The sequence below is a fragment of the Hyperolius riggenbachi genome, chromosome 1, assembly GCF_040937935.1.
Source record: "Hyperolius riggenbachi isolate aHypRig1 chromosome 1, aHypRig1.pri, whole genome shotgun sequence".
Lineage (NCBI taxonomy): Eukaryota > Metazoa > Chordata > Amphibia > Anura > Hyperoliidae > Hyperolius > Hyperolius riggenbachi.
In genome coordinates, this window is record NC_090646.1 from 632,709,340 (window position 1) to 632,732,428 (window position 23,089).

The 23,089-nt window shown below is 49.5% G+C and overlaps 1 protein-coding gene across 1 annotated transcript in view; it reads right to left on the reverse strand.

The window, feature by feature from the left end:
- Positions 1-22,785, reverse strand: part of AMACR (alpha-methylacyl-CoA racemase) — a 97,804-nt gene extending 75,019 nt beyond the window's left edge. The window contains exons 1-3 of the mRNA XM_068251249.1: positions 22,708-22,785; positions 13,734-13,981; positions 2,926-3,069 (exon numbers count right to left, since the gene is read on the reverse strand). Coding sequence (XP_068107350.1) covers positions 2,926-3,069; positions 13,734-13,980 — 391 coding nt within the window. The 5' untranslated portion in view covers position 13,981; positions 22,708-22,785. The remainder of the gene's footprint in view (positions 1-2,925; positions 3,070-13,733; positions 13,982-22,707) is intronic.
- Positions 22,786-23,089: the final 304 nt, after the last annotated feature.

The window sequence follows — 23,089 nt, forward strand, 5'->3', positions numbered from 1 at the left end:
ACAAGTCATATTTACCTCCTGTGTAGTCTACTCCTCAATCTATTTTTCCTGTCCTGCATCCTGTTTGTCCACTGTGATCAAGGGAATTCTCTGTCCTCCATTTTGAAAATGGCTATTACCCCCTAACAGCTTCCTGGTCAGCACACTGTTAAACTGTAACATCGCCCACTTGAGCCATAGGGAAACATGGACACATCAGTTCTCCTCTCAGCTGTAACTGACAGCAACTGATATATAACTGACAGCAACTGATATATTTCAGTTCTGACAAAATGTTGTCAGAACTGGAAGGGATCACTGTAAGAAGAAAATGGTGAGCTTCTGAGAGGAACTGATGGCAAGGTGACTATGTAATGTTCATTTGAAGGTACCTCATGTGTTTATTTTAAATAATTTTACTCAGTACAGGTTCTCTTTAAGTATAGGAAAACCGCAAACCACTCTGAAAAACGGCAGTTTAGAGCGGTTTGCCAGGCCTTTTTTGTTACAGTAGCTGTTCAGTAACAGCTTTACTGTAACAATACATGAAATCTACTACACCAAAAACGCTTCACAAAACCGCAAAATGCTAGCTGAAACGCAACAGAAAAAGAAGAAAAAGCGTTTCAAAATCTGCTAGCATTTTGCGGATCTGCTAGCGGTTTTTGGTGTGCACCAGGCCTAACAGAGCAGCTTAATAAATCAAGGCCATCAAGACACACACACACACACACACACACACACAAAATCAGGTTGCGCGCAGACTGGGCCGCGCATGCGAAGTAGCATGTGACTGGCCACAACCAGCCAGCATTAAGAAGGTTGCTGCCACTGACTGGAGGGTCTCGGAAGGACAACACGGGCACAGAATGGATATTATCCCCAGGCAAGTTAAGTTGCTTTTTTTTTTCTTTACACTTAAAGAGACACTGAAGCGAAAAAAAAATGATGATATTATGATTTGTATGTGTAGTACAGCTAAGAAATAAAACATTAAGATCACATACATCAGTCTAACTGTTTCCAGTACAGGAAGAGTTGAGAAACTGCAGTTGTTATCTCTATGCAAACAAGCCTTTAAGCTCTACGACTAAGTTATGCTGGGAATACACGGTTCGTTTTTGCCTTCGTTTAAACCTTCGATTCGTTCGGTAAACGAATCGAGTGTTGAAAACGTATGTGAAAATAGTCATAATCTCATTATAGTTTCGATTAATAGACCCCAAAAACGAACGACTAGTTATCGAACATGTTTGATATTATCTCTCTTTATCCATCTAATCGAGCCATTGGTAGGCTTGATGGCTGTTCAGATCGATTATATATTCGTTTATGCTAGTCCGTCCCTGTAAAAAGGGATTTTCGTTTCGTTTCTTTGCAGCCTTCGGTCATTGGAAAAACGAAACCATCAGAATCGGAAAAAAAAAACGAAACCGTGGGTGGTGATATTAACCGTATGACTGATTATTTCGGGATCGAAAAGGACAAAAGGCACAATCGAAACGAAGGTTTAAACGAAGGCAAAAACGAACCGTGTATTCCCAGCATTAGTCATGGAGAGGGCTGTTATCTGACTTATTATCTCAACTGTAATTGAACTGTTTACTTTTCCTCTGCTAGAGGAGAGGTCATTACTTCACAGATTGCTCTGAAATAATCATTTTGAATGCTGAGTGTTGTGTAATCTGCACATATTATAGAATAATGCAATGTTAGAAAAAAAACACTATATACCTGAAAATAAAAGTATGAGAATATTTTCTTTGCTGCTAATCTTCTAGTAATTATTCATAGTACACAACCAATTCATTATATCATATATTTTTTTTCGCTTCAGTGTCTCTTTAAGTTTCCATTTAAGGGCCCTTTCCACTATGAAATTACATTTTGCATAAGTTTTTCCATACGCAAATTTTCAAGTTTTTATGTGAGTTTTGGTATGGTTCTAGCGATAATGAACAAGCATTACGTGGGAAACAGATGCGTGGTGCAGAAATCTGCAGCATGCAGTTCATTTTCCTGCACAAAAACTGAAAAAAGCATTGAATGGAATGGACTCCATTGGCATGCATTGGTTTCAGTTTCAATGCAAATTATCGCATTGCGATTTCACACTTAGTGTAAATGGGCCTTAATGCTATGATTATTTACTACAAAAAAAACCTACTAGCAAAAAAATAAATTAAAAAAATGATAGCAGAACAGCATTCAGACAGTTAATCACATCACTTTCTTCTTCAGCTGGAAATGATAACATTATCTTGTTTATGTTTCCTAATCAGCCACAATTAGTAAACATTTCTGGCAGTGGTGAAACTCAGCAGGAGCTAGCAGATGGTGAGAAAGAAGAAAAATGATCACTATATATAATATATAAATACAGCAGCTAAGCAATAAAATGTAATGACCGCTTACAGCAAATAAACTGTACTTTGGGAGCTTGTAATTTGTAAAAAGACGATAATATTTCTGCACAAATGCAAATATAACTGGAAGGGTAATAAAAGTAGGAAAACACATTTTTATTGAATGCTTTGTCAGAGTTTAATCCCGCTTTAAAGTGTACCTGAAACAAGCAGAATAAAAAATGATACTTATCTGGGGCTTCTTACAGCCTCCTATAGGCTGCTCAGTCCCTTGCTGTCTTCCAAAGGCACCTGGATCCTCTGCTAGGCGGCCCGGTAATTCCGCCTGTTTGGCCGCGCCCCCACGTCTGGGAGCATCCTAGCGGCGAGCTCTCCTGGCGATGGAAGCGTGATGGGGGTGGCATGCGCAGCACACCCCAACGTTCAAAATTACCGGGCCACCTAGCGGAGGATCCAGGCTGCCTGGGAAGACGGCAAGGGACCGATCAGCCTGAAAGGGGGCCGGTGAAAGCGGCAGGTATGTATAATTCTTTAATTTTGCTAACTCTTAGGTTTCAATTAAGCGGTCTGTGAATTTTACCTGAGATAGAAACGTAGTTAATGTCGTGACCCGCCGACTTGGCATATTTCCCAGACTGTCCATAGCCAGTCAACCTTGCATAAATGAGTTGAGGATTTTCTTTAAGTAGGACATCAGGACCGAGCCCCAGACCTTCCATCACACCTGGAAACAAGACCACAAAAAAGGTTTCATGAAAGTGCACTGCTGCTTTTCAAAGCTGAATATTCTTTACCAGACGTATTCCAATAGAAGTAACGTTCTCATGGATAACAGCATAGGGTGAAACCACATGAACTATATCATAGCTGCTACTACAGTCTTTCCCCGAATATAAGACACTGTCTTATATTCTTTTTGGGGAGGAAATGTGTGCTAGGGCTTATTTTCGGGGGTGGGAGGGGCTAGACGCTATGTGTATGGGGAGGCTCTTACCGCAACTCCCTTATGGCTGCGCCCCCCTCCGTTCCAAGTACCAGTAATTCCTCAGGTGTCGGCGGCATAGTAATCAATCTGTGAGGGCGCCCTTTGACCCTCTCGCAGTACGCTAGTTCGGCTCTGCGCTGGCGCTCCCTTCCGGTCATCATGTGCGCCCGTCTAATGCGTCCCAGGCGCACATTGATTATTATTAAGAGGGGAGCGCAGAGCCGACGTAGCATACTGCGTGAGGGTCAAAGGGCGCCCTCACAGATTGATTACTATGCAGCCACCACCGGAGAAATTACTTGGAACGGAGGGGGACGCAGCCACAAGGGAGGTGCGGTAAGAGACCACACACCTCCCCATGCACAAAGCGTCCCCCAGCTAGGTCTTAATTTCAGAGGAGGTCTTATATTTCAAGCATGCTTGAAATATAAGGTAGGCCTTACTTTCGGAGTAGGTCTTACTTTAGGGGAAACACGGTAGGTGCCACTAATAAGATGCTCACCAGATGCTACCATCATCATCCAATAAGTTTGCTATTAGCTATGGAACATGTCAGTGCTGCTCTGGTGTGTGACATAAGTAGCAGTTGCTTAAAGGATACCCAAACTGAAATGTGACATAATGAAATAGACATGTTTTTGTACAGTGCCTAGTACACAAATAACTATGCTGTGTTCCTTTTTTTTCTTTCTCTGCCTGAAAGAGTTAAATATCAGGTATGTAAGTGGCTGACTCAGTCCTGACTCAGACAGGAAGTGACTACAGTGTGACCCTCACTGATAAGAAATTCCAACTATAAAACACTTTCCTAGCAGAAAATGGCTTCTGAGAGCAAAAAAGAGGTAAAAAAGGGGAATTTCTTATCAGTGAGGGTCACACTGTAGTCACTTCCTGTCTGAGTCAGGACTGAATCAGCCACTTACATACCTGATATTTAACTCTTTCAGGCAGAGAAAGAAAAAAAGGAACACAGCATAGTTATTTGTGTGCTAGACACTGTACATACACATGTCTATCTCATTATGTCACATTTCACTTTGGGTATCCTTTAAAGAGGAACTGTCGTGAAAATCTTACAATTTAAAATACATACAAATAAGAATTACGTTTCTTCCTGAGTAAAATTAGCCATAAATGACTTCTCTCCTATGTTGCTGTCAACTACGGTAAGTAATAGAAATCTGACATTACCAACAGGCTTTGGGCTAGTCCACCTCTCCATAGGGAATTCTCAACATGGCCTTTATTCTTTATAAAGACATACCCTGAAAAAGATTTATAGAAAGATGCTGGCCAGCCTCCCTGCTCACCGTACACTTTTTTGGCAGTTGGATGGAGCAACTGCCATTCACTAAGTGCATTTTGAAAATAAAGAAATGCCTCTGAACATGAGGAGACGGGCTAGTCCAAAACCTGTCAGTCCTGTCAGATTTCTACTACCTACTGTAAGTGGCAGCAGCGTAGAAGAAAAGTAATTGATGGCTCATTTTACTCTGGGAGAAATGTACGTCTTAATTTTATGTTTACATTTACAGTGTTTTCCTTAGAATATTTTTTCCAGCCGGGTGGCATGAAAAAGTAGCGGGGTGGGGCGAGATGAGAGATTGCAGGGTCAGTGCTTCCCTGCACAACTCTGCTTACAGCATAGGAGGAAATGAGCCGATGACAGCTGGGTGCTCACCAAAACTAGCCGGGTGGAGCACCCGGGTAAAAGAGCCTGGGGAGAACACTGCATATATTTAAAATTTTAAGATTTTCGCAACAGAGGTCCTTTAACCTCCCCGGCGTTCTATTGAGATCGCCAGGGAGGCTGCGGGAGGGTTTTTTTTTAATAAAAAAAAAACTATTTCATGCAGCCAACTGAAAGTTGGCTGCATGAAAGCCCACTAGAGGGCGCTCCGGAGGCGTTCTTCCGATCGCCTCCGGCGCCCAGAATAAACAAGGAAGGCCGCAATGAGCGGCCTTCCTTGTTTTGCTTAGATCGTCGCCATAGCGACGAGCGGAGTGACGTCATGGACGTCAGCCGACGTCCTGACGTCAGCCGCCTCCGATCCAGCCCTTAGCGCTGGCCGGAACTTTTTGTTCCGGCTACGCTGGGCTCAGGCGGCTGGGGGGACCCTCTTTCGCCGCTGCTCGCGGCGGATCGCCGCAGAGCGGCGGCGATCAGGCAGCACACGCGGCTGGCAAAGTGCCGGCTGCGTGTGCTGCACTTTATTTGAAGAAAATCGGCCCAGCAGGGCCTGAGCGGCAGCCTCCGGCGGTGATGGACGAGCTGAGCTCGTCCATACCGCTCAGGAGGTTAAAAGTTTAAAGTGAATCTGAAGCAAAAACCAATAAAAAACAAACAAAAAACAGATACTTATCTAAGGAGAGGGAAGGCTCTGGGTCCTATAGAGCCTTCTCGTTCCTTTCCTAATCCTCTCGATCCCCCGGCAGACTCGTCCGTTCAAATCACCCTCAGCGGGAGGTTTTGGAAGTCTTTAGGAGCACTCAGGCTACCGAAGACATGCAGCTCTTTGCTGCCCACACGCGAGTGCCCAAGAGAGGGCGCTCACGCATGCGCAGTATGGAGCAAGCAGTCTTCAACCCATGGGTTGGAGACTGCTAACAGGGGAGCCAGCACCAGAATGACGGGACGAGGAGATAGCGGGCCCAGAGCCTTCCCTCTCCTTAGGTAAGTATCTGTTTTTGATTGGTTTTGGCTTCAGACTCCCTTTAAAGTGAATGGGAACCCATACTGAAATAAAAAAGTCAGATACTCACCTAAGGAGAGGGAGGCTCTGGGTCCCCTAGAGCATCCCCTCTCCTCTCCCGGTCCCCGTTGTTGCGCTGGCGCCCCCCTGTAGCGGTATTCGACTGTGTCGGTCAAATACCGCTGTTTCACGGCCGAAGGGAGGCCGATGGGCCGCTCTACACTGCGCACACGCGAACGCCCTCTATGTCGCACTTGCACGTGTGCAGTATGGAGCCGCCTGACTTCGGGAGGACTCAGCTCCCGAAGACTTCCGAAGTCCCTGCGGTGGGGGATTTGAACAGGGGAGCCAGCGCTGCACCGGGTACACCGGGAGAGGAGAGGGAAGGCTAAATAGGACCCGAGTCTTCCCTCTCCTTAGGTGAGTATCTGACTTTTTTTATTTAGTACGGATTCCCATTAGCTTTAAAATAGTATGAAACTCAAAATTACAGTTTGGCTCCAAAACATTAAACACAGCAAAAAAGAAGTAGGAAACATGAAAAGGCTGAAATTATGTTGTGATGACGCGCACACGCAGCAGCGGTCACAGCGCTGTTTAACTGTTAACCGTTAAGAGGCTCCAGCAGGAAGTTTTAATATGCCTGCTTGTCCTTAAGTGGTTAAAATATTCAGGGGAAGTAAAGTTGGCCATACATTTATAGATTGCCACCAGTGGTGTAACTAAGGAGCTTGGGGTCCCAGTGCAAGTTTTACATAGGGACAGCTGCAGTGTCAGAGAGGTGTATTTAAAGGGGAACTGAAGAGAGAGGTATATGGAGGCTGTCCTGTTTATTTCCTTTTAATCAATACCAGTTGCCTGGCAGCCCTTCCGATCCTCTGCCTCTAATACTATTAGCCATAGCCCCTGAACAAGCATACAGCAAATCAGGTGTTTCAGTGGTTCAGACTTTAAAGTCAGATCTGACAATTCTAGCTGCATGCTTGTTTCTGGTTTTATTCAGATACTACTGCAGAGAAATAGACCAGCAGGGCTGCCAGGCAACTGGTATTGATTAAAAGGAAATAAACAGGACAGCCTCCATATATCTCTCTTCATCCCAATCAGTAGCTGATACGCCCTTTCCCATGAGAAATCTTTTCCTTTTTACAAACTGATCATCGGGGGGTCTGTATGGCTGATATTGTGGTGAAACCCCTCCCACAGTGTGATGTCAGGACCATGCTCCTGACAGTTTCCTGTCCTTGAACCTCATTGCATTGTGGGAAATAACAGCTGCTTACAGCTGGGTCCAACTGCAAAAAAAAGCAAGCAGCATCTCCTTCCACTGACATCACCTGCCAGGAGTAAAAATGTCGCCATATGGTAAATGTCAGAATGTAAATCAAGGAAAGGAAAGATCTTACAATGGGAAAACACTGACTAAATCATTTATACATAATTATTGTAAAAATGAAGCACTTTTTTTTTGTGTACATTATTTTCACTGGAGTTCCTCTTTAACCTCCCTGGCGGTAAGCCCGACATAGTCTCGGGCTAGCCGCCGCAGGAGATCACATCGCCCCGGGAGGATTTTTTAAAACAAAATTAGTTGCATATTGTTAAGCTAGCACTAGGCTAGCTAACTATGTCCCCCAAGTCCCTCCGGTCTCCTCCGATCACCGCTGGAATACGTACCCCCCAGGGATCCTGCAATGGCGCAGCCTCCCAATCAGTAACCGGCTTTGCTTTGGGGAGGATCGGAACTGCGCATGACATCATGACGTCATGTCCGATCGTCGCCATAGCGACGAGTGAAGCTAATTGGGAAGCTGCGGCTCTCGCGGGATCATGGACGGGTAAATATAGCCGGCGGCGATGGGGGGGTCAGAGAGGTGCTGAGCAGGGCTGTGGAGTCGGTACAAAAATCTTCCGACTCCAACTCCGACCCCTCAGTCTATGAAACCACGACTCCGACTCCAACTCCGACTTCGGGTGCCCAAAATGGCTCCGACTCTGACTTCTTGACTCCGACTCCTTAGTCTAATACTTAACAGGGCTGTGGATTTTGTACAAAAATCATCCGACTCCGACTCCTGACTCCGACTCCTCAGTTTATGAAATCAACGACTCCGACTCCAACTCCGGGTGCCCAAAATTGCCCCGACTCCTCGACTCCGACTTCAACTCCGACTCCACAGCCCTGGTGCTGAGGGACTTGGGCACATAGTTAGCTAGCCTAGTGCTAGCTAACATTAAAAAAAAAAAACACTTTTAATTTTTAAAAATCCCTCCCGCGAACGCAGCAACTGAAACTGCGTACCGCCATGGAGGTTAGACAGTGTTCTCCCCAGAATTTTTTTCCAGCTGGGTGGCATGAAAAAGTAGCCGGGTGGGTCAAGATGAAAATGCAGGGCAACTCTGCTTACAGCATAGGAGGAGGTGAGCAGATGACAGCCGGGTGGTCACCAAATCTAGCCGGGTGGAGCACCCGGCTAAAAGAGCCTGGGGAGAACACTGGTTAAGTATTGCAACTATGATAGAGGTGTTCATTACCAGCATAGCACCAATGAAAAGTTAATAAGATGGAGGAAAGAGGGTCCCTCTTGTCCAGGGGCCTTGAAGCATTTGCAGCCTCAGCATCCCCTATTGCTATGCCACTGATTGCCACCAGACTTGATAAAATGATTGATTCCTTTCTGAAAGGAAGCGTTTCAGGAAGGTATTTACACACACATTACATCAATTTTCAATTTATTCCAGCATGTAATCTATTGAAAATCAATTAAACTGCAATCGGTGCACTGTTCAATATGTTTGCTATAGGCAGTCGATCTACTGCTGATCCTGCCCCGCCCCTAATTCACCTAGATCTTCCGACTTGTCTGTTCAAGGCATCCGATAGATTTTTGGTTAAAATAGACCAAATGTCAATGAACCTGACATTTTGGGGAATAGACTCCCTGCAAAACATGATCAAATCTTCAGGGAATTCAATGGAAAAAAAATTGATAAATGTATGGGCACTTTAACCACTTGAGGACCGCAGTGTTAAACCCCCCTAAAGACCAGGCCATTTTTCAAGAACTAGGTTACTGCAGCTTTAAGGCCTCGCTGCAGGGCCGCACATGTCAGCACACAAGTGATTCCCCCCCCTTTTCTCCCCACCAACAGAGCTTTCTGTTGGTGGGGTCTGATCCCTCCTGCATTGTTTAGTTTTTTTTATCAATATTTTAATAAAAGTGCCTATTTTTTTATTTATTTTGCATTCCCCCCTCACTCCCGCCGCCAGCCAATCACTGTGATCTATTACCATAGTTATACATTTTGTGTTTGGAGGCCAGTGAAAAAACCTCGGGGGGGGGGGGGGGGGGCGCTATTCGGCCCGTGGACCGTAGTTTAAGGACCACTGTGTTAGAGAATTGAGCCCATGGTCCTTTAGGAGCCCTCTGTGTCTGCCTTATGCTTCCCAGCCATGCACCAAGCCAACGTAGCAGGGGGGTCAACAAAGGTGTTTGGCTGAAGACGCTTGCTCCCTACAGATAAGGGATGTTTATGCCACCGAAGCTCAGAGCTAAACAGAATTGCTTCTCCTTCGCTATAGTCACATTTCAGAGGCTGTATTAGGAACAGAATCAAGGTAAAATCACCCCTACAGTATTATGAGAATTGTTGCTTCTATCAATCATGAATATAAACAGTCCATTCATAAAACCATGTTTGCAGAAATAAAGTACAGTATGCGCAAAGTGCAGATTCAGATGGACTAATCTTATATAGAACTCTTGTTTCAATGATAACGTACCTGCAAACAATTACTACAGTACATATAACTCTTCGGACCTATGGACTCTTATCTTATCTGTTCATTTGCTGCATTATAACTTATGATACAGTAACCTTCCTGGAATCAGAGGATCTACTGAGGTATGCAATCCCTTATTTGCTAAACTGCCTAATGAGGGCACTATCTGCAAGGAGTTTTTAAGGGGCCCATACATTTGCCGACCAACTAACCAATCGACCATCCAATTTGATTATTATAATCAAATCGGATGAAAATTGGTGCTGCTAAGTACAAGCCCGACTGACCAAGCGACTAATTTCGGGACAGAAATTGGCCGCACGGTCGATCGCACTTGCTGGAAAATTTCGGGCCGAAGTTGGTTGGTCAGGTGCGCGGCGATACAGCGGCCGAATTGCGAACAAGCGACGAGATGACGAAACCCTGCAGCAATGTATAAATGTATGCAATGTGTGTGCATTTATACATTACCTGTCCGGTGTCGGCCTCCACGCTGTTTCCGTCCAAACTCTTAACTCCCCGCCAGAGTCCAGCGCTGTACGCCTGTGTGACCATCCTGTCTGTCTCTGGCTCCCTCTAGTGCTAGCACCTTAATCATGTGTAATCACGCTACATGCGGTAGGAGAACAGACAGGCGGATGCACATTGAACTCTGGCGGACAGGTGAGAGCACAGCTTCTGCTGTGCTATATTCTGCATTTACACACTAAGCTGGGGGAGTGCAGGAAGGGGGTGTGCTACAAAATGCGACAGGATCAGTGGGTTGTTTGTATCTCAGGGACTCCCTTTTATTCCTCCCTGTTTATTTGGGGGGGGGGGGAGGGTATGACACGGGTCTTGTTGCCGTGGGTGACCAAAGCCAGATGGTTTTATTGTATTGGCCTATAAGTGCATACTGGCAATGTCCATGCCGTCACTTAAAGAGAACCCGAGGTGGCATTGCATTATGCTAGTGGGGCACAGAGGCTGGTTGGGCACACTAACACCAGCCTCTGTTGCCCCATCGTGTGCCTCAAAGACCCCCCTGCTCGCCGCTATACCCCCGCAGTGCTGGCGACACGCAGCGCGTCGCCAGCACAATGTTTACCCTAGCGCTGTCTGTCAGCACCGCTCCGCCGCCTCCTCCGCATCGCCGCTACCCGCCCGTGTCCCTTCCCTCCCGCTGATTGGAGGGAAGGGACGAGGGCGGGTAGCGGCGATGCGGAGGAGCGGCGCTGACAGACAGCGCTAGGGTAAACATTGTGCTGGCGACGCGCTGCGTGTCGCCAGCACTGCGGGGAGTATAGCGGCGAGCAGGGGGGTCTTTGAGGCACACGATGGGGTAACAGAGGCTGGTGTTAGTGTGCCCAACCAGCCTCTGTGCCCCACTAGCATAATGCAATGCCACCTCGGGTTCTCTTTAAAGAGGAACTGTAGTGAAAATAACAATGAATAATGAAAATACAGCGCCACTGAATATGTTGATGCTTTATAAATTTATAATACCTATAATAATAATAATATTTAGTGAGTGTTTGCCCATTGTAAAATCTTTCCTCTCCCTGATTTACATTCTAACATTTAATCACTGGTGTCGGCATCTTTAGTCCTGAGAAGTGATGACTGTGGAAAGTTTGTTTTAGGGAGTTCTATGCACAGAGGGAGATACTGCTTTCTTGGCAGTTGGGAAAAGCTGTTATTTCCCACGATGCAATGAGGTTCACAGTCAGGCCCATGGTCAGGCCATTCAATTGCAGCATGTGTTTAGGGATGTGCAGCCTTTCCCCCACTGTTTCTTAACTCTGAAAGTATATAACTATCAGGTTAGCTGCTCCCAGCCCCTCCTCCTGAGTTTCCTGTTTGCATGATAAGTAGTAGCAGATTTGCATATGATTTGCATCTGAATTGAATGCGAAGTGTGCAGAAAGTCTATTTAGGTGCTGCACACATGAGCTGGTGGTCATTTCAGATGCAGTTTTAGTGGTATGCGCTGGCGTTCTCCTCGCTGTTCAACAAAATGTATGTAAGTTACACATTTTTTTTTGCTTAGCTGCTCCCAAGGTTTTAAATTTAGGTTAGGTCACTTGCCCGGAGGTTTGCCTCACTGTGGCGCAAGTGTCTAGTACATTATACTTTGCATGCAAACCATATTGGAAGCTAAAGTTCCTCCTAGTGTAATAAATGTTAGCACTTGTTTTGGATGCAGGGCATGCATTTTTCAGTCTAGCAGAGGCGGTGTATGCCTGTGCGATTAACCATTCAATTACCGTATCCCCCGTTTGGACTGCAAACCTCAAAAGTTTTTGGCAGGACGGGTGGATGGAAACATGAAGGTAAGCATCCTCCAGATCTACCCAGATCAGGAACACTCTGGAGTAGAATCTCTTGCCCTGTTCTGAAATCGGAACAGGGCAAATAAATTTTTTTTGCAGAAGGGACGTTACTGAAATCAGCAGAGCACCCGCTCTGATTGGATCCCTGGGTACCAAGGTAATTACAAAATGGGGGGGGGGGGATGGGGAGGAGTGGATAGGAACTCTATCCTGTAACCATGCTAAATCAAATCCAAAATAATTGGCTCCGTTGTTATTGCCTGATGAAGCGGGATCAAACCTGCGAAACGTGTTGCATATTTGGAGCTCATAAATAAAATATATTGACTGTCTTTACTACAGTCGTTGTGTGTCTACTTGGAGGGGGTGGGTCCACCACTACCTCCTCTATTTACCAAGAATTTGTTTTTTAAGCTCATTTAGCTTCCTTTTATCCTTTTGGTGCCTCTGTTCTCCTGCATAATATCACTCTACGAGTCGAGTTTATCAAGGCAGCAAGTCTTAGCCGCTGCCCTGAGAAATTCCGTCGCAGCATCAGCCAGAAATGCCACTGATCTGACAATAACCGGGAGACTCTCTAAAATCTCAGCATGTGCTGTGCCAATCTCAAGATGGCGCTGCACACCTAATCCATTTACCAAGAGTCCCATGCTCTCTTGAGCAAAATATCTGCCTTTTTATCCTCAAAAGAGGAGCTTCTGTAAAAACAAACACAACACAAACCACAAGAGCTTACTAACATGTACCAGCAAAGTATGAAAGGAGTCTGTAACAAACACTGCAATGTGTCTGCTTACCGCTGGTTGTGTCCCTGGCTGCTCAGTCTCACCAGCTGCAGTAGTCTTCTCAACTTCTGTGGTCGGCCCACTTGACTGCTCCATGACCCCCTCATGGCATCCGCGTGTGTAGCGTGGCCATCGTGGTTTAAAATACCCGCACACTTCTGGCCTTCTTACACGCCCAGTACGCATGACGCTGTACGCAGTACGCATGACCCGGCCCATACTTAAAAAATTACGCGTGCTTCCGGCCAATCAGGCGAAGCCTACGTCACTTCCGGGCTGACCGAAAACGACTCACTGTCTCCGAACATCGCCGCCATGCCTGCAAGAAAGTATAATGACGAGAAGGAACTTCTCCAATCCCCTTCATTCCAATAGGAAAAATAGGTAACCACCTACTTAACTCCTTATTCTAGACCGCAAAACAGTACTCTGCCTAAATTATACTTCCAAAAAAGTGAAAAACAAACGATACAGCAGGTGCCCACCGGCTCCCCTACTGAAAGGAACAATCTTCTCTGGTGCTTCTTACAGACAAAAAACTGGGGGAGATTGTGAGTAGGTGTGATTTATACTTAATAATTTAAATTCTCTTAAGGTGTTTCCGATTTGGGAGGGGGGACTGACACAATCTCAGGAGGGCCGTCCTGGAGGACGTAGGGAGGAAGTAATGTATGGCTTATTTTACTCTGGAAGAAATGTACTTCTTATTTGTACATGTACACATGTATTTTAAACTTTACAATTTTCCCGATAGTGGTCCTTTAAGTGAGGATATGTGATAATAATAAAGATCATTTTTAGCCATGCTCTCCCTCTGACTGGTGCTCACCATGACGGAAGGGTTCTATGAGGACATCTGACTGCTTGCACAATGTCTTCAGCACACGCACTCCTTCAGGATTCTTCAGGTTCAGGGCTATTGATCTCTTCCCCCTCGCCATAGTGTCACTTCCAATGGTACTGTTGATTTTGTCCACCCGAACCACCTTGGCTCCAAAGTCGGCAAGGATCATTCCACAGAAGGGCGCCGGGGCCAGTCCTGCCAACTCCAGCACTCGGACGCCAGCCAGAGCCATGCTGTCACCATGTACAGAAATAACACAGAGTCAAAGGAGAACTGCTTCATGACTAGCTTTTTTTTATGCTATTTTCAAATAATATTTTTGGAAACATTTTACAAGCAAAAGAGTGTGCTGCACATGGAACAGGGTGGGAGGGGCAGAGGGTGTACTGCACATAGAATGAGGTGGGAGGGGCAGTGAGGTGTGCTGCACATGGAATGGGGGGCAGATGGGTGTGCTGTACATGGAATGAGGTGGGAGGGGCTGAGGAGTGTGCTGCACATGGAATGGGGTGGGAGGGGCAGTGAGGTGTGCTGCACATGGAATGGGGTGGGAGGGGCAGAAGGGTGTGCTGTACATGGAATGGGGTGGGAGGGGCAGTGAGGTGTGCTGCACATGGAATGGGGTGGGAGGGGCAGAGGAGTGTACTGCACATGAAATGGGGTGGGAGGGGCAGAGGAGTGTACTGCACATGGAATGGGGTGGGAGGGGCAGAGGAGTGTGCTGCACATGGAATGGGATGGGCAGAGGAGTGTGCTGCACAAGGAATGGGGTGGGCAGAGGAGTGTGCTGCACATGGAATGGGGTGGAAGGGGCAGAGGAGTGTGCAGCACATGGAATGGGGTAGGAGGGGCAGTGTGCTGCACATGGAATGGGGTGGGAGGGGCAGAGGAGTGTACTGCACATGGAATGGGGTGGGAGGGGCAGAGGAGTGTGCTGCACATGGAATGGGGTAGGAGGGGCAGTGTGCTGCACATGGAATGGGGTGGGAGGGGCAGAGGAGTGTGCTGCACATGGAATGGGGTGGGAGGGGCAGAGGAGTGTGCTGCACATGGAATGGGATGGGCAGAGGAGTGTGCTGCACATAGAATGGGGTGGAAGGGGCAGAGGAGTGTGCTGCACATGTAATGGGGTAGGAGGGGCAGAGGAGTGTGCTGCACATGGAATGGGGTGGGAGGGGCAGTGGGGTGTGCTGCACACGGGGTAGGAGGAGCAGAAGGAGCTGAACATGGAATGGGGTGGGAGGGGCAGGGGGGTGCGCTGCACATGTAATGGGGTGGGAGGGGCAGAGGGGTGTGCTGCACATGTAATGGGGTGTGCTGCACATGTAATGGGGTGGGAGGGGCAGTGAGGTGTGCTGCACATTGGGGGTTATACAGTGATTGGAGTAAGGAAGCTGCTGCACATGAAGACATATACAGGAAGGAGGGCAGTGCAATGAAATTGGCCTAAGAGCAAACAGTAACGTTATAAATCTGGCCCCGGCGATGCGGCTTGTACTTGTGACTTAACTTCTAATTTAACCAAGTTGAACAGCAATCATGAAAAATTATCTTCAATCACATTTCTTCACTCTCCAGTGAACATCTTGACATCTTATCTATAATTTTCTGTAATTTCATACTCTAAAGAGAAAATGGGTACTTCAGCTTTCAAAATGTATGCAAAAAACTCACAAATAACCGTCATTACCTGAGAATAAAAGCAGGCTAAATTATAAGAGAGAGTGCCATGCAATATTCAAAGTGCTGTAATTGTAAAATCATGCTGGCTAGTTACATTTGTGGCCATCTTAAACATTAACGAACACTGCAGTATATGAATCTCAATACACACATTCCAGTTCAGGAATACAAATTCTTCTGAGTTTACTCTATGGTTGTGTTCCAAGGTGGGCTTGTGTAAATTAAATTGCACCTTAACACTTATATTGGACATCACTTTGATATTGCTGTGTTCAGATCTGTTTCTGAGCATAGGCTGTCCAGGCAGAGACTTAGGATGCCCTCTAATGTACAGGACATAATACTGCACACCTTAAAATCTATTTGAACTAGTCTGTAGAGCACAGCACAGTTTACAGTTTAAGAACTCAAGTCCCAGGGTACGTCTGTACTGCATATGCGTGAGTCCGGATACACTTGTCTTTGGAAATACTTGGAGACTTGAATACTTCCTAAGACTGCTGAAGAGGGACAAAGAAGCTTTCAATTGCAGAACTTCACCAGAAGACGGCACTGAAGCGACAGGACAGAGGACTTGAAAGGATCTTTGCTATCTAGATCCTTCTTGCTACATATTATGTAACCTGAAGTGAGTTTCCTCACATCAGGTTTGCTTTAGGCCCCTTTTCCACTGGCGTGCTGCATTACACTTCCCTGCCACATCCCCGCCACAAGGGCCATACAAGTCTATGGAGACTTGTACACTTTGCATGATGTGACGCAGTGTGCCCAGAAAAATCCCAATTGCCGCATTCCCAATGCACATGATGTGCCTAACGCATGGAATATGCGGCAATGCAAGTCAATGGGCAACACAGCAAGTGTGACCGAGGTAAGAGCTGAGCGACATGACGCACATGTGTGGGACGGACGGGAATCCCAGTGACACACTTCCTGCCCAGCAGGGAGCACGTCACTGAGCAGGAGGCGGCGCTGTGCCTATGACCCTGTTGCCGCACCACGGCATCGGGTCATATGAATAAGGATTCCTGCGGTGCAGTCATGTGCCGGCATGCTCCCCTTCCACACGATCAAAAAAGGGGCTCAAAAGTACCCCTGAACCGGGGAAAATCTACTAAACGAAGCCCATGGTGGGCTAGATTACCTTTTCAGAGGGATGCTTACTGTCCTCAGGTCATACATTTGAAATCGGCGCAGGAAGACTTGGGTGCAGGATACAGCCGGTATATGGCTTATCCTGCTGCTGCACAAGTCCCGGCCGTGTTAATTACTATTCCCCCTCCAGGCCGCCATGGATGGTGGGGAATTATTGTGTTTTAAAACAACTTCAGCTCCGTCCTCTGACGACGCCAACGTTACTCACTGAGTATGTAATTCCTATTACAGTCTATGTTGGCGCCGGCTGCGCCCAAATCTTCCTGCACTGAAAAGCACTGCTCCGTCCTCAGGATCCCCTCCGTTCCCCAGTCCTCGTAACTCCCGCACCAAAAGTTCTCCTGAGCGATGCTAAGCTACTCTGAACTGCGCAGGCCCATTACGGGGAGTTTGCTATTCTTAGTATTCACCTGGCGGATCCCGTTGAATATGAAGAGTACAGGTAACCTGGAGGACAAGGAACAGCACCAGGACACTTCTGAAAAGGTAATCTAGCTGCGTACCTATAATTAAGCCGGCAGGAAATTTGGGTGCAGGGTAAAGCTGAAAAACGACTCACCCTGCTCCTGCTTGGAGGCATTAATTACTATTCCCCCTCCAGGTCACCGTACCCTCCAGGATAGACATAATTCGGCTTCCAGCTATTGCTGACTGCCGAATTACGCTGGATTTATAGTGATTTGGGCTCCATTTTTTGACAGCGCCCAAATTACTGACTGAGCGCCGTTTTAGCTGTAATTCCCATTATGGCCGAAATCTCCACCGCTGCTTTTATTTGCTTCGATCTAATCATGGTCTTCATTCTTTTTTTTTTCTTTGCCCCCTCTGCACCAGAAGTATGTATGTGGCGGGTGGTGTGTAGTGGATAGCACTCTCTACCTTGCAGAACTGGATCCCCGGTTCAATTTTGAACCAGGGTACTATATGCTTGAAGTTTGTAAGTACTCTCATTTTTTGAGTTGGGTTTTCTCCAAGCTCTTCAGTTTCCACATACAGAGATGTTATTGACAGCGAAAGACAAAACAATATACGGTCTAAAGCACTGTGGAAGATGTCAGTGCCATATAGTCATGTATTAAATCCTATTCTCCTCTGCAGAGCCCAGTGTCCCCTCTGGATGTCACACTCCCCTCTGCAGGGCCCAGTGTCCCCTCTGGACGTCATACTCCCCTCTGCAGAGCCCAGTGTCCCCTCTGGACGTCACATTCCCCTCTGCAGACCCCAGTGTCCCCTCTGGACGTCATACTCCCCTCTGCAGAGCCCAGTGTCCCCTCTGGACGTCCCATTCCCCTCTGCAGACCCCAGTGTCCCCTCTAGATGTCATACTCCCCTCTGCAGAGCCCAGTGTCCCCTCTGGATGTCATATTCCCCTCTGCAGAGCCCAGTATCCCCTCTGGACGTCATACTCCCCTCTGCAGAGCCCAGTGTCCCCTCTGGACGTCATACTCCCCTCTGCAGAGCCCAGTGTCCCCTCTGGACATCATACTCCCCTCTGCAGAGCCCAGTGTCCCCTCTGGACGTCCCATTCCCCTCTGCAGACCCCAGTGTCCCCTCTGGACGTCATATTCCCCTCTGCAGAGCCCAGTGTCCCCTCTGGATGTTGCATTCCCCTCTGCAGAGCCCAGTGTCCCCTCTAGATGTCATACTCCCCTCTGCAGAGCCCAGTGTCCCCTCTGGATGTCATATTCCCCTCTGCAGAGCCCAGTATCCCCTCTGGACGTCATACTCCCCTCTGCAGAGCCCAGTGTCCCCTCTGGACGTCATACTCCCCTCTGCAGAGCCCAGTGTCCCCTCTGGACGTCATACTCCCCTCTGCAGAGCCCAGTGTCCCCTCTGGACGTCATACTCCCCTCTGCAGAGCCCAGTGTCCCCTCTGGATGTCCCATTCCCCTCTGCAGACCCCAGTGTCCCCTCTAGATGTCATACTCCCCTCTGCAGAGCCCAGTGTCCCCTCTGGATGTCATATTCCCCTCTGCAGAGCCCAGTATCCCCTCTGGACGTCATACTCCCCTCTGCAGAGCCCAGTGTCCCCTCTGGACGTCATACTCCCCTCTGCAGAGCCCAGTGTCCCCTCTGGACGTCATACTCCCCTCTGCAGAGCCCAGTGTCCCCTCTGGACGTCATACTCCCCTCTGCAGAGCCCAGTGTCCCCTCTGGACGTCATACTCCCCTCTGCAGAGCCCAGTGTCCCCTCTGGACGTCATACTCCCCTCTGCAGAGCCCAGTGTCCCCTCTGGACGTCATACTCCCCTCTGCAGAGCCCAGTGTCCCCTCTGGACGTCATACTCCCCTCTGCAGAGCCCAGTGTCCCCTCTGGATGTCATACTCCCCTCTGCAGAGCCCAGTGTCCCCTCTGGACGTCATACTCCCCTCTGCAGAGCCCAGTGTCCCCTCTGGACGTCATACTCCCCTCTGCAGAGCCCAGTGTCCCCTCTGGATGTCATATTCCCCTCTGCAGAGCCCAGTGTCCCCTCTGGACGTCATACTCCCCTCTGCAGAGCCCAGTGTCCCCTCTGGACGTCATACTCCCCTCTGCAGAGCCCAGTGTCCCCTCTGGATGTCCCATTCCCCTCTGCAGAGCCCAGTGTCCCCTCTGGATGTCACATTCCCCTCTGCAGAGCCCAGTGTCCCCTCTGGATGTCATATTCCCCTCTGCAGAGCCCAGTGTCCCCTCTGGATGTCATATTTCCCTCTGCAGAGCCCAGTGTCCCCTCTGGATGTCATATTCCGCTCTGCAGAGCCCAGTGTCCCCTCTGGATGTCACATTCCCCTCTGCAGAGCCCAGTGTCCCCTCTGGATGTCACATTCCCCTCTGCAGAGCCCAGTGTCCATTCTGGATGTCATATTCCCCTCTGCAGAGCCCAGTGTCCCCTCTGGACGTCATACTCCCCTCTGCAGAGCCCAGTGTCCCCTCTAGATGTCATACTCCCCTCTGCAGAGCCCAGTGTCCCCTCTGGATGTCCCATTCCCCTCTGCAGACCCCAGTGTCCCCTCTAGATGTCATACTCCCCTCTGCAGAGCCCAGTATCCCCTCTGGACGTCATACTCCCCTCTGCAGAGCCCAGTGTCCCCTCTGGACGTCATACTCCCCTCTGCAGAGCCCAGTGTCCCCTCTGGATGTCATACTCCCCTCTGCAGAGCCCAGTGTCCCCTCTGGACGTCATACTCCCCTCTGCAGAGCCCAGTGTCCCCTCTGGACGTCATACTCCCCTCTGCAGAGCCCAGTGTCCCCTCTGGATGTCATATTCCCCTCTGCAGAGCCCAGTGTCCCCTCTGGACGTCATACGCCCCTCTGCAGAGCCCAGTGTCCCCTCTGGACGTCATACTCCCCTCTGCAGAGCCCAGTGTCCCCTCTGGATGTCCCATTCCCCTCTGCAGAGCCCAGTGTCCCCTCTGGATGTCACATTCCCCTCTGCAGAGCCCAGTGTCCCCTCTGGATGTCATATTCCCCTCTGCAGAGCCCAGTGTTCCTCTGGATGTCATATTTCCCTCTGCAGAGCCCAGTGTCCCCTCTGGATGTCATATTCCGCTCTGCAGAGCCCAGTGTCCCCTCTGGATGTCACATTCCCCTCTGCAGAGCCCAGTGTCCCCTCTGGATGTCACATTCCCCTCTGCAGAGCCCAGTGTCCATTCTGGATGTCATATTCCCCTCTGCAGAGCCCAGTGTCCCCTCTGGACGTCATACTCCCCTCTGCAGAGCCCAGTGTCCCCTCTGGATGTCCCATTCCCCTCTGCAGACCCCAGTGTCCCCTCTAGATGTCATACTCCCCTCTGCAGAGCCCAGTGTCCCCTCTGGATGTCATATTCCCCTCTGCAGAGCCCAGTATCCCCTCTGGACGTCATACTCCCCTCTGCAGAGCCCAGTGTCCCCTCTGGACGTCATACTCCCCTCTGCAGAGCCCAGTGTCCCCTCTGGACGTCATACTCCCCTCTGCAGAGCCCAGTGTCCCCTCTGGACGTCATACTCCCCTCTGCAGAGCCCAGTGTCCCCTCTGGACGTCATACTCCCCTCTGCAGAGCCCAGTGTCCCCTCTGGATGTCATATTCCGCTCTGCAGAGCCCAGTGTCCCCTCTGGACGTCATACTCCCCTCTGCAGAGCCCAGTGTCCCCTCTGGACGTCATACTCCCCTCTGCAGAGCCCAGTGTCCCCTCTGGACGTCATACTCCCCTCTGCAGAGCCCAGTGTCCCCTCTGGATGTCATATTCCCCTCTGCAGAGCCCAGTGTCCCCTCTGGACGTCATACTCCCCTCTGCAGAGCCCAGTGTCCCCTCTGGACGTCATACTCCCCTCTGCAGAGCCCAGTGTCCCCTCTGGATGTCCCATTCCCCTCTGCAGAGCCCAGTGTCCCCTCTGGATGTCACATTCCCCTCTGCAGAGCCCAGTGTCCCCTCTGGATGTCATATTCCCCTCTGCAGAGCCCAGTGTCCCCTCTGGATGTCATATTTCCCTCTGCAGAGCCCAGTGTCCCCTCTGGATGTCATATTCCGCTCTGCAGAGCCCAGTGTCCCCTCTGGATGTCACATTCCCCTCTGCAGAGCCCAGTGTCCCCTCTGGATGTCACATTCCCCTCTGCAGAGCCCAGTGTCCATTCTGGATGTCATATTCCCCTCTGCAGAGCCCAGTGTCCCCTCTGGACGTCATATTCCGCTCTGCAGAGCCCAGTGTCCCATCTAGATGTCATACTCCCCTCTGCAGAGCCCAGTGTCCCCTCTGGATGTCATATTCCCCTCTGCAGAGCCCAGTGTCCCCTCTGGATGTCATATTCCGCTCTGCAGAGCCCAGTGTCCCCTCTGGATGTCATATTACCCTCTGCAGAGCCCAGTGTCCCCTCTGGACGTCATACTCCCCTCTGCAGAGCCCAGTGTCCCCTCTGGACGTCATACTCCCCTCTGCAGAGCCCAGTGTCCCCTCTGGACGTCATACTCCCCTCTGCAGAGCCCAGTGTCCCCTCTGGATGTCATATTCCCCTCTGCAGAGCCCAGTGTCCCCTCTGGACGTCATATTCCGCTCTGCAGAGCCCAGTGTCCCATCTAGATGTCATACTCCCCTCTGCAGAGCCCAGTGTCCCCTCTGGATGTCATACTCCCCTCTGCAGAGCCCAGTGTCCCCTGTGGATGTCATACTCCCCTCTGCAGAGCCCAGTGTCCCCTCTGGACGTCCCATTCCCCTCTGCAGAGCCCAGTGTCCCCTCTGGATGTCATATTCCCCTCTGCAGAGCCCAGTGTCCCCTCTGGATGTCATACTCCCCCTCTGCAGAGCCCAGTGTCCCCTCTGGATGTCATATTCCCCTCTGCAGAGCCCAGTGTCCCCTCTGGATGTTGCATTCCCCTCTGCAGAGCCCAGTGTCCCCTCTGGACGTCATACTCCCCTCTGCAGAGCCCAGTGTCCCCTCTGGACGTCATACTCCCCTCTGCAGAGCCCAGTGTCCCCTCCGGATGTCATATTACCCTCTGCAGAGCCCAGTGTCCCCTCTGGACGTCATACTCCCCTCTGCAGAGCCCAGTGTCCCCTCTGGATGTCATATTCCCCTCTGCAGAGCCCAGTGTCCCCTCCGGATGTCATATTACCCTGTGCAGAGCCCAGTGTCCCCTCCGGATGTCATACTCCCCTCTGCAGAGCCCAGTGTCCCCTCTGGATGTCATATTACCCTCTGCAGAGCCCAGTGTCCCCTCTGGACGTTATACTCCCCTCTGCAGAGCCCAGTGTCCCCTCTGGACGTCATACTCCCCTCTGCAGAGCCCAGTGTCCCCTCTGGATGTTGCATTCCCCTCTGCAGAGCCCAGTGCCCCCTCTGGATGTCATACTCCCCTCTGCAGAGCCCAGTGTCCCCTCTGGACGTCATACTCCCCTCTGCAGAGCCCAGTGTCCCCTCTGGACGTCATACTCCCCTCTGCAGACCCCAGTGTTCCCTCTGGACGTCATACTCCCCTCTGCAGAGCCCAGTGTTCCTCTGGATGTCATACTCCCCTCTGCAGAGCCCAGTGTCCCCTCTGCAGCCCCCTGTCTATGTCACATTCCACCATGGAGAGAGCCCTGCGCCCCCTGTTACTGCCACAGCCCCGTGCCCCCTACAGCCACCCCTCTCCTCTGTGCAGAGCGGAGATCAGTAATACCATTACCTGCAATGTGCACAATGCTCAGCCCCGCAGTGAAAAACAGAGCTGCATGTGCATGAATCACTTCCTGCTTCTACAGCCCTCCCCTGCCCGCCTGCCATTGGCTGAGTTACCCCTCAGAGGGTGTGATTGGCTGATCTGCCTCTGGCTTGTACTCTGGCCGTGAAGCCCATGTCCTTGTACTGTAACTGTACACATACACACAGAAATGCACTTCCTCCAGTTCAGACAGAGTCCCCCTTCTGAGTTCAGCTGTACAAGTCCTGATAAGCTGTGTGTGTGTTTTATTTATGCAGTACAGGATTTCATTTTGTAAGGAAGTAACAGTTATAAAACAATTATATCAGTGCTTAAAAGCATAGCTCACAACTGTCCCTCTTTTAGA